The sequence below is a fragment of the Hermetia illucens genome, chromosome 4 (assembly GCF_905115235.1).
Source record: "Hermetia illucens chromosome 4, iHerIll2.2.curated.20191125, whole genome shotgun sequence".
NCBI classification, from domain to species: Eukaryota; Metazoa; Arthropoda; class Insecta; order Diptera; family Stratiomyidae; genus Hermetia; species Hermetia illucens.
In genome coordinates this window covers 130,884,259-130,896,438 of record NC_051852.1, presented here as the reverse complement: position 1 = coordinate 130,896,438, position 12,180 = coordinate 130,884,259, and the positions used below count along the sequence as shown (strand labels likewise).

At 45.6% G+C, this 12,180-nt stretch overlaps 1 protein-coding gene across 1 annotated transcript; it reads left to right on the top strand.

The window, feature by feature from the left end:
• The first annotated feature begins 6,992 nt into the window (after positions 1-6,992).
• Positions 6,993-8,091, top strand: LOC119655107 (origin recognition complex subunit 6). The gene is made up of 3 exons (XM_038060829.1): positions 6,993-7,117; positions 7,263-7,392; positions 7,455-8,091. Exons 1-3 carry the CDS (start codon positions 7,041-7,043, stop codon positions 8,013-8,015), a joined length of 768 nt encoding a protein of 255 aa, XP_037916757.1. The 5' UTR covers positions 6,993-7,040; the 3' UTR covers positions 8,016-8,091.
• The last annotated feature ends 4,089 nt before the right edge of the window (positions 8,092-12,180 follow it).

Sequence of the window (12,180 nt, the reverse complement as noted above, 5' to 3'; positions counted from 1 at the left end):
ATATGCAATGTTCTCACCAAGCTCTATGATGTCTGCAAAGAACGCCGAACCGTATACTCGCAAATGGGCAGAGGAAAAAGAGGGTTCGAGAAAAGAAAGGCGAACATTCAGGAAATCACCAGGTTTCCAAAAAACAAAAAGGTGTATCACCCCCGTTAAAAAAGGGACCCAAAACTTCGGTATGCGGGAAAATAGTCCCTAAAACACCAAGGAGGCCGATGTCTCAAAAGCTACACGACGGTTCGACTAAGATTGAATCAAAGAAGCCTAAAAAGTACAAGGAGAAAATGAGGATCAATCCGGAGGCGATCATCATTTGAAGCAGAGGCAGTGTGTCCTATGCAGACATACAAAGAAGGGTGAAAGCTGACCCTGATCTCAAAGACTTGGGGGATGTAAACAGGATCCAGAGAAACCAAAATGGAGATCTTATGCCGGAACTGAAAAATTCCAGAGAAAAAAAAGTCAAAACTAAGTCAAAAATTTACTTGGGGAAAGTACTGCCGTGCGTGCTCAAAAGCATGAGATCGTTATACAGTGCAAGCACCTAGATGAGGTCACTTCTAATGCGGAAATCTGCACTGCCTTAGCGGAGAAGTTCAAGCTACGCGACTTGCAGGAGGGATCCATTGTAAATCGTAGACAGCCATATCAATTTACACAGACACCGACCATCCGGCTACCAACAGAAGCAGCGCACAAGCTACTGGATGTCGGGAAGGTCCGTATTGGATGGGTAACCTGTCGCCTTAGAGAGCAAATCTGATTAAAGAGATGCTTCAAGTGTCTCTTGTACGGACATCTAGCGAGAGTGTGCACAAGTGGAGGTGATCGATCTGACCGATGCAGACGTTGTGGTGAAACACATAACATTGCTCGGGATTGTAAAAAGGATCCCAAACGCATGTTGTGTGATGAAAAGACAGGCCTGGTCAGCGGGCATATTACCGGAAGCGGCAAGTGTCCCGAGTTCAAAAAGGCCCTAAATGCAGTGAGAAAATGAGTTTGATTCAAATCAACCTCAATCACTGTAGGGTCGCCCAAGCCCTACTTTCGCAAAGGTGCACGCGGCTATAATAAGCGAACGCTATAGAAACCCTAACAATAACGTATCGGTATCCGAAGCGAAGGAACTATAGGGGGCAGAACATAGCTATTCTCACGGATAGCCAAGCAGCGATCAAGGCACTTAGGTCCAACCAGGTGAACTCTAAACTGGTTTGGGAATACCTTGAGAGACTGAATACACTCGGCTGCCCAACAAGGTCTGGATACTTTAGGTTCCAGGCCATTCTGGGTTGGAAGGCAACGAGGCAGCGGACGAACTAGCCAAGAAGGGAGCAGAGACACCTTTACACGGGCCACAACCCTTCTGTGGAATCGAAAACGGTTTCATGGCTATGAATCTAAGAAATGAAGAGGAACGCTTGACGGAACTATACTGGGCGGGCCTACCAGGGATGGAGAAGTCCCGGGTGCTTATTGGGGGATACGAATCCATGCGCACAAAGCATTGCTTAAACTTCACCAAAAAGAACCTCCGAATCATAGTGGGAATTCCCAGTGGTCACTGTCGGCTGAACTACCACCTAGGGAAGCTAGGGATATCTTTGGACCCTGCCTGCAGGTTTTGTGAGGAGGATGATGAAACCTCTATACACGTCCTGGGACAGTGTCCGGCACTTGTGCAAAGTAGGTCGAGGCATCTGGAAGAACACTTAATACCAGATGCAAAGCTGAAAGATCTCGAAGTAGAGAACATACTAAAGTTCCTAACGGTTATAGGCCTGCTTGAGATACTATGATCAGGACGTGGTGTAACTTTCCCCAATAGAATAATAATAACAATAATCGATAGCTGATCCAAAAGGTATGGCGGCCTTGTGGGCATGCGGGGAACAAGCCATACAGGAATGTATAAGGCAGTCCACAAGTGAGTTCGTATGGGCAAAAATAGATAGATACGTCTACAGCTGCTACACTCCTACAAACCTGACGTTGGCTGAATTCGAGAACATACTGGACAGATAAGTTTTGGGTGCAAAACGAAGACAAACCAAATGCATAGACCACAAAATGGGGCGTTTTACTGGCGAATACAAGAGGGCGTTGTCGCTTAGAGGCTTTTGCGCAGTTAAATATCATATTGGCTAACGACGGTCAGATTAATACTTACCGAAAAGGGGGGTCTAGTTCAGTTGTGGATCTCACCTTTGTTAGCTCGCGTTATGTCCTGAAACGCCAGTAAACAGTACACCCACAGTAATCACCAGGCAATATTCTTTGACCTGAAGAGCAAGTCAAGCGGTTGGAAATCTGCTTGTCCAAGAATGAAGAGAACGTCAAGTTGGTCTGCGAAAGCAATTAACGAACAATAACTACAACACTATACCTGGTACACCCTCAGAAATAGCCCTCCATATCGCGGAGTGTATAGCGAAGGGTATGCGACTCATCGATGCTGAGACGTTATACTTTCCCAGTAGAAGGCCCAACTGCTGGTGGAATAGTGAAATGTCTGATCTTCGGTCGACCAGACGAGCGGCTCAGAGAGCATATTCCTGAAGCTGTTTGAAGCATGCTTGGGGGATAGGATCTTTCCCGAAGCATGGGAAAGGCAAAGGTTAGTGTTGTTGCCTAAACCTGGTAGGCCCTTTGGTGAACCATCTTCCTACAGACCCATATGGAACATCATGTATAATGATGTCTTCAACGTCCCACCAGCGAGCAAGGCCACAATAGTAGGTTACGCCGATCATATAGCGGTGATTGTTGTTGCAAAAGATCTAGCGGATGTGGAATTGTATTCATCCGAAGCAATCACTGCTATAAAGAAGAGGCTGAAAGATGCAAGTCTTGCAATCGCGAAGGATAAAACAGAGGCGGTGCTTATCTCGAAGCGGCGTAAGGAAACCACTGTCCGTATCAGAATGGGGGAGCATATCATCATTTCAAGACCAACAATTAAACACCTTGAAGTGATGATAGATGACATGCTGAATTTCAAGCAGCACTTACAACATGTTTGCGTCAAGGCGTCCATGCCAAATGTTGCGGGCTCGCAATATACTTGTAGACTACTTATAGCTAGAAGTGGTGAACTCTAAACTGCACTACAACTGTATTGTATACCGCATGTAATGCTCAAAAGATGAACGCGGTTTATAGAAAGACCACCTTAAGAGTGTGCTGTGGTTGCAGAACTATCTCGGACGAAGCGGCCTACGTAATAGCCACAATGATTTTGGCCGACGATGTGGCACGTATCTGTGATGGACCCGATTCTTCCTCTGATCAGGACGTGAAAAACGCCGAAAGGGAGAAATTGTTAAGCAGGTTACAGCAACGGTGGGAACGGACAGAAAAGGGTCGATGAACCCACACACTGATTTCCAGCATCAAGGTGTGAACGCAGAGAGCGCATGGTGAGATAAACTATGATCTCACGCAGTTTCTCACGGGACATGGCGGTTACCGTACATACCTCAATAGATTTAAACTGGACAACTCACTCAACTCTTCCAGTATTCCGGAGGACCCGGAGGATGTTTTTTCCCATTGTTCTAGATTCAAAGAGGAAAGGAAGAGTCTAGAGGAGACATCGAGAAGAACAATAGCACCGGAAAATATAATTGGGAAAGTGTTTGCATGCCAGGAGAACTGAAATGTAGTGAACGACATAACAGGGCGGATTCAGCGCAAGTTGAGAGAGGCAGAGGAAGTGAGAAAGGCGCGGTTGCAAATGCAATCGATGGGCGAAGGGTGAGTTTAGAGTCATGTTCACCCCTCGACGAAATACTTTGTGGCGGTTTTGCGAGGAAAAGGACGGAAGTTCGGGGGTAGTTTTAGTAGGTAAAAATCCCACACGTTGGAGCATGTGTACCAGTGTCTTTGGAAGATTTCCATTTCCGGAAAAAAGACCTTTATCATAGACTTAGTTAGCTCTTTCAAAAGCTCATCTATAGCGGTACTCTTCAGTAGCGGTGAGAGATCCCCACTTTGTAACCAACCTTATGTTATGTGTGTTCATAATAATTGAATTGGTATCTATTGATGCTTCCTGGTTCCTGTTGATCCTTTCAATAAGCTAAATTGTTCTTAATTCCTTTAGGGATAGGAATCGCACATAGATTTTCTTCTTCTAGATCTACTACATCTAAGGTCATAGAAGGAAATCCGAACCGGTTATTTCATCAAACTCTCTACTCTGAATCCCCGAAGAAGCTTTGAAATCAAGGGAGACCATCTCTTACGTAATATCTATGTGTTTCAATTGGTCAACTCCTGCAGGGTTTCAGTTGATCTCTCTGTCCGTTATGGATGTTAGCTTAGATGTTTTTTTTGGGTAGGGTAGGTGAATGCATTTACGCACACAGTGTTGGACTCCCGGTTCGGTACGTGGTCGAACTACCAACTAAACACCTCCCCATCGTCAGAGAGCTAACCTGGAACCGTTTGTTACATTACTTCGGGCTAATCCCCGAACTCCCCCGCCTTGCGAAGCCTTCAAATCAGGGTATTCATTTTACCAATGGGAAGGGAGAGAAGGAAGGGAACTGTCAGTTCAAGGAACCGCCTGCCATCCGGAACTGGGTCCTTGTTTGGTACTGCTGCAATAATCAGTACTAAATCAGCTTTGGTCTCCGTATCAAACTGCGCTAGCAACTCGTGAGCGGTTGCACTCCGGTGCATATTGATTTGTAGGATGCAAATCATGTTGACCGCGTCTTAGCTCTTTCCAATTCTGCTCTGAAAACTGGACACCGCCCCCAGCCCGCAGTATGTGTAATGTTCTGATCAGTCGCGCCACAGTCCCTGCATAGGACGCAACCTTTCTTTTTATTACAGATGTTCGCTTTATGGCCTAGGTGACCGCATTTACGGCATGTTGTCCTTCTGTCAGGTCCCCGACAGGTTGCAGATGTGTGCCCATAATACAAACATCTGTAACATTTGGTTGGTGTGGCCCGGATTAGCATTCTACACACTACCCGACCAATTTTTATTTTTCCGCTGTTTAGAAGCTTCCTCGCGGATTGCTCGGCAACTTCCATCACAGCGAGTTTTTGACCTCGCGAGTTCGCAGAGGTAATGTCAATCCTGGCCTCTTCTACCTCGTTCTTTTCTGTGAGATAGTCAAGGTCTCGGATTTTCAAAGAACACGTGGATTCCAGGCTGGAAACCAAAGCTTTTTCTCCCAAAAGCCCCTTGACTGCTTCACAGAACGTAACTTTATTTATTGTCTTCGGGCCTAGTCCAACTAGGATTCCACCACCCTTCGTTTTACGAATGGAAGACACTTCTGCTCCGTTATCTTCGGGTTTAATCTTGTAACGGATTTCACTGAGGACTTCCGCAAAAGTCTTGCCTTCCGTCGGCGTAATAGGCAGAGCTGACGGTCTAGTCCTCCTTCGTCTCCACACCTTTTTTTTTGGTGCTCGGTTTTTCGTGTCCGCCTTAATTTTAGGCAGAGGTTTTTCTGATGGCGCAACATGTTGTTATCTCTTATTCCTCTTCGCCTTCTTCTTTTAAGCCCTGAAGAGTACCTGAATGAAGTCTCCTTCAGATGTCCCTTCCTCCTTTTGTTTTTTCCCAAGTTCGTCTGCGATCCGTTTGGTACTAGTAGTGTTCTCGTCGGGAGGCGCGATTGTTTCTGCTTCCTACGAATTTTCTCCTACTTTCCATGTCCGCTTATAATATGAAATCCTGTCCAGGAGCTCCTTCAGTTCCATTAGCCCGTCTTTCACCCCCTTGCCGACGTTTTTCTGAAGGAACGTGTCGGATCGCCTACGCTTCACAACAGCCGCCCATTTCTTAATAAGCCTTTCCTCTTCAGCTTACGCCAGAGTAGTCGACAACCCTCCCACTCGGCTTATATTCGAAACCATTTGGTTAGTTTCTGCAGTTTCCACTGTGCTTCTTTCCGCAATTTTAGCACTGCGTGGTATAGTCTGTGTTCCTGTCTCCATCGCAGGTGCCGCATCACTTTGCGAGTCTCTCTCCGTCTGTGCGTCCCGATGTGTCGTCGAGAGTTTCAGCACTTGTTGCGTCCTTCGCCGGGCGGTGGGGCGAGCGACGCATTTTCGTGCTGCGTTTTTTGTTGTTTGTTTTTATTCTCCATTTAAGTTGTTTACCAGCGCATCATGTGCAAGGGAGTGTACCGTAGTAGTCAGGAACGGGTATACCCTCGGGGACAAAGCCCCTACCCCAATTTCCTGAGGCCTAACCTACGATTAGCTAATCTCGGAACTCACGGACGGATCAGCGCTCGCTCGGGGCAACGCGGTCTACTAATACCGATTTAATGCACACTACTCGACCAGGGTCCCAAAGGGGCTGGCTCCTGATACACGCCACAACTACCACCTTGGCAGAGCTAGGCTCACATCAACCTCTTGGCCGTCGACAAGGAGTTGCCGACGACTCCGGAGCCTCCCAGTGTGTCCCAGCGTGTATCGGTCATAAGCAGGTCGTTCTTCACCGATAAACTTTCTCGAGGCTACTACCTAGGACGCAGGTATTATGCCAGCTAGGGGGTCAGAACTACTTGCTCGGGCACCTCGGGGACACCACTTCCCGTATCGTAAGCGACCCGGTAAGGATCGTTGACGGTCCCTGCGGGATAGCTTAGATGTTAGGGATTACGGGTTAGAACTTCAGTTCTAATGTGATTTTCCAGGAAATTATCTATTGTTTTTAATAAGTAGGATGTCAAGCGATTTGCTATATTTGCTACTTTCATACTGGTGGTATATATCCCAAAGTTATACTGCCCCTTACGTTCTTCAGAAAGGTAATTAAAATGGTTTCTTCTCCCTTCCGAAATAGTGCTAAGAAAATTTCATCCATCCATCGCCTGTAAATTGGTTTCTTCCAAGACGAAGAATTTTTCGGGCTTGGCGTCAGTTTACTAACAATAGCCTAGGCATAAACCAAAAATGTCTGTGATTAACAGTTCATACGTATACTAGAATCCCACACTGGGCTGTTGTCAAGAAAAGGCGGGATAACCTGGAAATTCAAATCAAAACATAAACAAAATGCAGAAGAGTGAAACTAGTGTGATAGACCAACTAATTAGGAAATTAGGGCTGCATGGCGAAGAAAAGCTTAAAGAGTAAGTACTGGAAGCGATTTGTGAGCAAAGCATTGTTGTAACTAGAAAATAAATTAAATGTGTAAAATCTGGGAAAGTAGATGTACAGTTAACACATAGGTACCACCGCATTATCTCGTAGTAATTAATTTCCCACTTATTTTAGGAAAACGACCGAATTATTGCGACTACTTGAGCTCAAATCCTCCAGAACTGGCTCCGCAATAAATGAATATGCTAAGACTGTTATCTGCATTGAACTCGCTACTACCCCTTTGGGGATCACATTCGATTCGGTATATCAGACATGAAAAAATGGAAACCCAAATCATAACTAACACACTCTATTTAATTGCAGGAAATCGGACTGAAATTGTCCGGTCTCCGGAAAACCGCCTACGAAAACTACAAAAGAACATTTGAGAAAATCCTGGAGCTCAACAAACCCGTCGGAATCAATGAGATCTGCGTTCAGCTAGGTCTACATGAATACCAGAAGAAGGCCACCCAATTCCTCGAAATCTATAAAAAGCACCTGGAAGGCAGTACAGATGAAGTCGACATCACTCATCCTCAGTACGCCGCGATGGCTGTGTACCAAGCCTGCAAGACGGGCAAAGGGAGCAAAACCGTAAAGCCGAAATTGGTAACATACAGCCACTTGAAGTCGGCGCAGTGGACCAAACTGGAACAGAAATGGGATAACTTGCTCAAGGATCATATGAACACTGGGGCTAAGCCCAAGAAGAAAATTGAGGCTAATGAACAGGAAGTCCAAAATAAAGAGAATAAAACGCTGAACTCGTCTGAAAAACCGAAGTCTTTGGATGAGGTCGGCGACTATGAATCCTGGAAGCAGGGAATGTTGGATTACGCCTATGCGAAGTTAAAGAAGCAAGCGCTTGCGCAAGCGAAGTAGTGTACAAATAAGATGTAGGGGAGGAGATTTTTATTGTAAACATCACTTTTAGTTCTTAATAAATTATTTGTGTATTTTTATAGAAAAAGAAATTATTATTATTTGTTTGCTAAGAAAGAATACAATGCTCTCCTTTTCATTCATCGTCGTCCTTTTTCTACTATGTCCCGATTACGTTATGGATATCATAGTAATCATCCCTGTTTTGGTTGGCTAACTATTCAGATTGACCGCGGTCAAATTACGAAGAAAGAGCAAGAATCGAAAAAGCTAACCATGCAACTCCGCTGGTACTAAGTGTATAGGTCTCCCCATCGGACGCCACCTTGTCGTGGCGGAGGAACCTGTAGTAGTTTACTATTACACTAAGGTCGTCCAAAAAAACATGATGGAAGCTATAGATATTAACTCTCCAAGTGGTAAGAAGTTACAAACTTCGAATCCACCAGCGATCATGAACAATCAGGTCACGACCGAGACGCGGATTTTGAAGACCTCACCAAATTCATGTCTCGCTACGGAGAAATCTGCGCCTATGGCGAAGCCAGCTAAAAGTCTCAACTTAGAAGAATCTGGAAATCCGACTATGGCCGCACGCCAGTATGTGAAAATGGAGCCAAACGGCCAGGATACCGTGAACTTGGGAAGACTCCAGGTGCGATAACACCCACGCTGGACACCAAATTTCCTCTGTCAGCGATAATACACGCAAGAAGCGTAATACCAATACACTTGTTTTGGGCAACGCTTTATTGTGCTCCGTACCAGAACCTACATCCACGCGTCCAGCGGAAATTAGGACCGGTGCGCCGAGGGGTGATCAAATCCGAGAGAGGTCTTAACGAAGCTGGTCTCTCCCATAGGAATACGGACACGAAGGCGGGAAGGAAGAAGGCACACGCACAAGCGGCAGCCTCACTTCTGACCGCTGTCGTGAGAGTTTCCTCCAAGCATGGCAAAACACCAGAGAGAAAATTTACCATCCTCCGCGAGTGCCTGTGGAGAAAAATGCTGAAACCTGTAACGAAGCCAAGATTTAACGCCTCCTCCATTTGAAGTGCATTGATGGGGTTGTCTTGAAATGGCTCCAGCAGGTATAATCCCTGTGCTTAGACCCAGAATGTTCAGCTTAGCGAGCATTCTGGGAACCGACGATATCGTTTTCGAGAAACGTGTGCATATTCCAGTAACCAATCATAAAGAGTTCGCTTGTGTCCGCCTAAGCGAATAGTTCGTTCTGCCGATTGCTCTCGCCTGTGTTCGGATCGGGCTTTTGCGCGATTGCCAAGTTTACGAGCATCGTTGTTCAGTTATTTAGCCGTGTTTTGTTTAACGGTTTTATTTAAGCATAAAGCAGTGCCAGTTAGAGTTTTAATACACGTGACTTCTCGATAACAAAATGAAGCCGGTACAAGCCTCGCGCCGCGTGTGCCAAAGTCATCCTTACTCAAGGGACACGAAACTACAGCGGAACTAGCTTACACTATCGCCACCTATGGACTGGGCAATTCCAACATTATCACGCAATTCCTCCGTTCGGCCGACAAGACCATTACCGCCGAAGAAATGATTAGTGACGACTGCCCTGCCATAATCATCGACAACGACCAGAGGTGAAGCAAATTCCTGTGTCAATTACATCCAAATTTTTCAAGACGAATTCAAACTTGCTTCAGGTAAGTCTGTCTTCAAACGAATTCGAGTATTTCGAACAGCGATGCCCCAGCGAACAAAAACTGCTTTCAACTTCTCTCTGACAACGAGCATAGCCCCGAAGCACATAGCATCAAGATCAGATAAAAATGCCAAATTTAAAATACCAGCCTACCGGCCGACAGGCTCAAAGTCACTCGTCCCAATATCCACCTAATCAAAATTACCAAACTGCCATTGCTTCACGGTGAAAGGAAGAGGAAGCCAACCCTCAACCTCAGAGGAATCTCCCCCCATGAATTCACTCCGGAAAAGGTGCTTCGGAAATTAAAGAGCTAACGCAGATGACGCCTGTCCGTGTAACTAGGTTTTCCACCCCGTGGTCAGAAGCCAATAACACCAATCTGAGCCTCTTCGGTGTGACTCTCAACTCGGAGGCAGAGGCCAACCTAGTCACTAAACAAAATACCCTACTTTATCAACGGATTAGCTGGGAGAAACCCCGAAAAGGGGACGTCACCCAATGATTCAATTGTCAACAATTTGGCCACCTATCCTCAAACTCAACATGCGGGCTCACACGCCTCCAGGGACTGCCTCCGTTCGAATGTAGAATATAACGCTGAAAAAGAGTGTGCGGCTTAAAGGATGCAACTCTGAAAGGTGAGTACGCGATGAGAGCGTTCATGGCCATTGAAAGGGCGTTTGATTGTGCGCCGTTCCAAAATCTTCATGATGCGCCAAGTGCTTTTCAGCCGAATCACTCGTCATCGATCGTCGAGCTTCCTAAATGTACATTATATCATTAATGCAGATAGGAAGAGTGTGGCGACCCGAATGACTAAAAACCTTGGTTTTGTTGATGTTCCGACTCTATTTGCCAATCTTTCTAAATCCAGAGCCATTTCGTTAAAGTTCATATTGGTGAGAGAGCAAACACGTTTTTGAAGAAAGATGTCATAATCCACGTCCTCCGGACAAGGCAACATGAAGAACGTAACCGATAACAAAAAGAAATAATCAGCGACAAGATGCAACCGTGGTGAAGTCCGCTTCGTACTTCAAAATCATTTGAGATTTTACTTCGATGCTTTTAGTTGCTTTTATGCCCATTCTGCTAGAACACGGCAGATATACTGTTCACGCTGTCGACAGTTTTTGAAATCAAAGAAGAGCAGGTGAAGCGAACATTTAAGCTCCGCGCCCTGTTTAAATGATTCGTAAGGTGTTGATGTGGTCAATGTAGGAAGATCCAGAACGTAAACGAGCCTGCTCTCTGTCGATCAATTTTTCAAGATATTCCATGATACGTTCCTGAATTATTGCAGCTGCTCGCCTTCGCGGCGCAAATACCCCTCCAATTGTCCCATTCAAGACGAGGCTCTTCTTTGCAATCTTAGCAATCATCCCCTTCTTCCACTCTCTTGGAAAGGTCTTGGATATTTAGGATTTCCGTATGAGTGGAAGTAGCAGATCTGCAGAAACTGGAGGTGTGGCAAGGAATAGCTCCCTGAACCGTGGTGAAGTATTCCTTCTAGCTCTTCAGATGCTCGTCATCTGGATGGGAAGCTGACTGTTAACATCCCTCATTCCTACATTGAAAGGTTTGTGACCACATGCAAGTTCTTTCTTGATGCGGTATATACATCTGAAATGATTTTGATCTACGGCAGCGTCCGATGCGCTTCAGTTTCATTAATGTCACACTAAGGGCTGTGCAAATGATAAGTCTACAGCAGCTGGGTAACACCAAGGGGAACACAAATACCCATTATGAACCGTGGTTGGAACCCGGAATGAGACAAAAGACTGATGCTCAACTAACAACGGCTAAAGCACCATCGGCATTTGCTTTGATAGATTCTTAGTTTTCTCTTTCCTATAATGTACCCATATCCACGACCTTCCCTTTCTCTTCACTTGCCCTTGCTTGATTAGGCTGTTTTCCTCTATAACTTCCCCAATAAACTATGTGTCTCTACGATTGATTTTTAAGACACTCTGATTCACTGGTGCTCTATTAATAAGTTAACATTAAACTTCAGCAAATACCACTCAGCACTCAACAAATGATCTTCACAACCACCTGAAGAACGTTATCATAAATACGACCACAAACATACTTAGCCCCAGCCGCAAAAAGAGTCGGAACGGCTGGTTTGACGATGAATGTAAGCTAGCAACGAAAAGGAAGAATGCTGCATACGGAGCAATGTTGCATTCTCAAAGGACGCGGCCACCCGCGGAGACTTATCACGAACTCCGGCGAGCGGAGAAAAGACTTGACAGACCGAAAAAGGAAGCCTGGGAGAACCAACAAGTCTGTGAACTTGAAAAGAATAGGGGGCTATCGCACCAGGCGCACAAGTTTTCCAAACAAGTTAGCAGGATGAAGCCTTACACACCTCAATGTTCATCCTACCGAGACAAAGAAGGAAATCTGATTTCCGAGAGAATGGGCATATTGAAGCAATGGGTTGTGTCCTTTGGTGAACTACTGAACAACCAGAAC

Bases quoted from the DNA above. Each gene is read 5' to 3' on its own strand.
- LOC119655107 (XM_038060829.1), top strand. From the start codon at position 7,041: ATGCAGAAGAGTGAAACTAGTGTGATAGACCAACTAATTAGGAAATTA. The intron at 7,118-7,262 runs GTAAGTACTGGA...CACTTATTTTAG, and splicing joins GGCGAAGAAAAGCTTAAAGA to GAAAACGACCGAATTATTGC. The intron at 7,393-7,454 runs GTATATCAGACA...ATTTAATTGCAG, and splicing joins TGGGGATCACATTCGATTCG to GAAATCGGACTGAAATTGTC.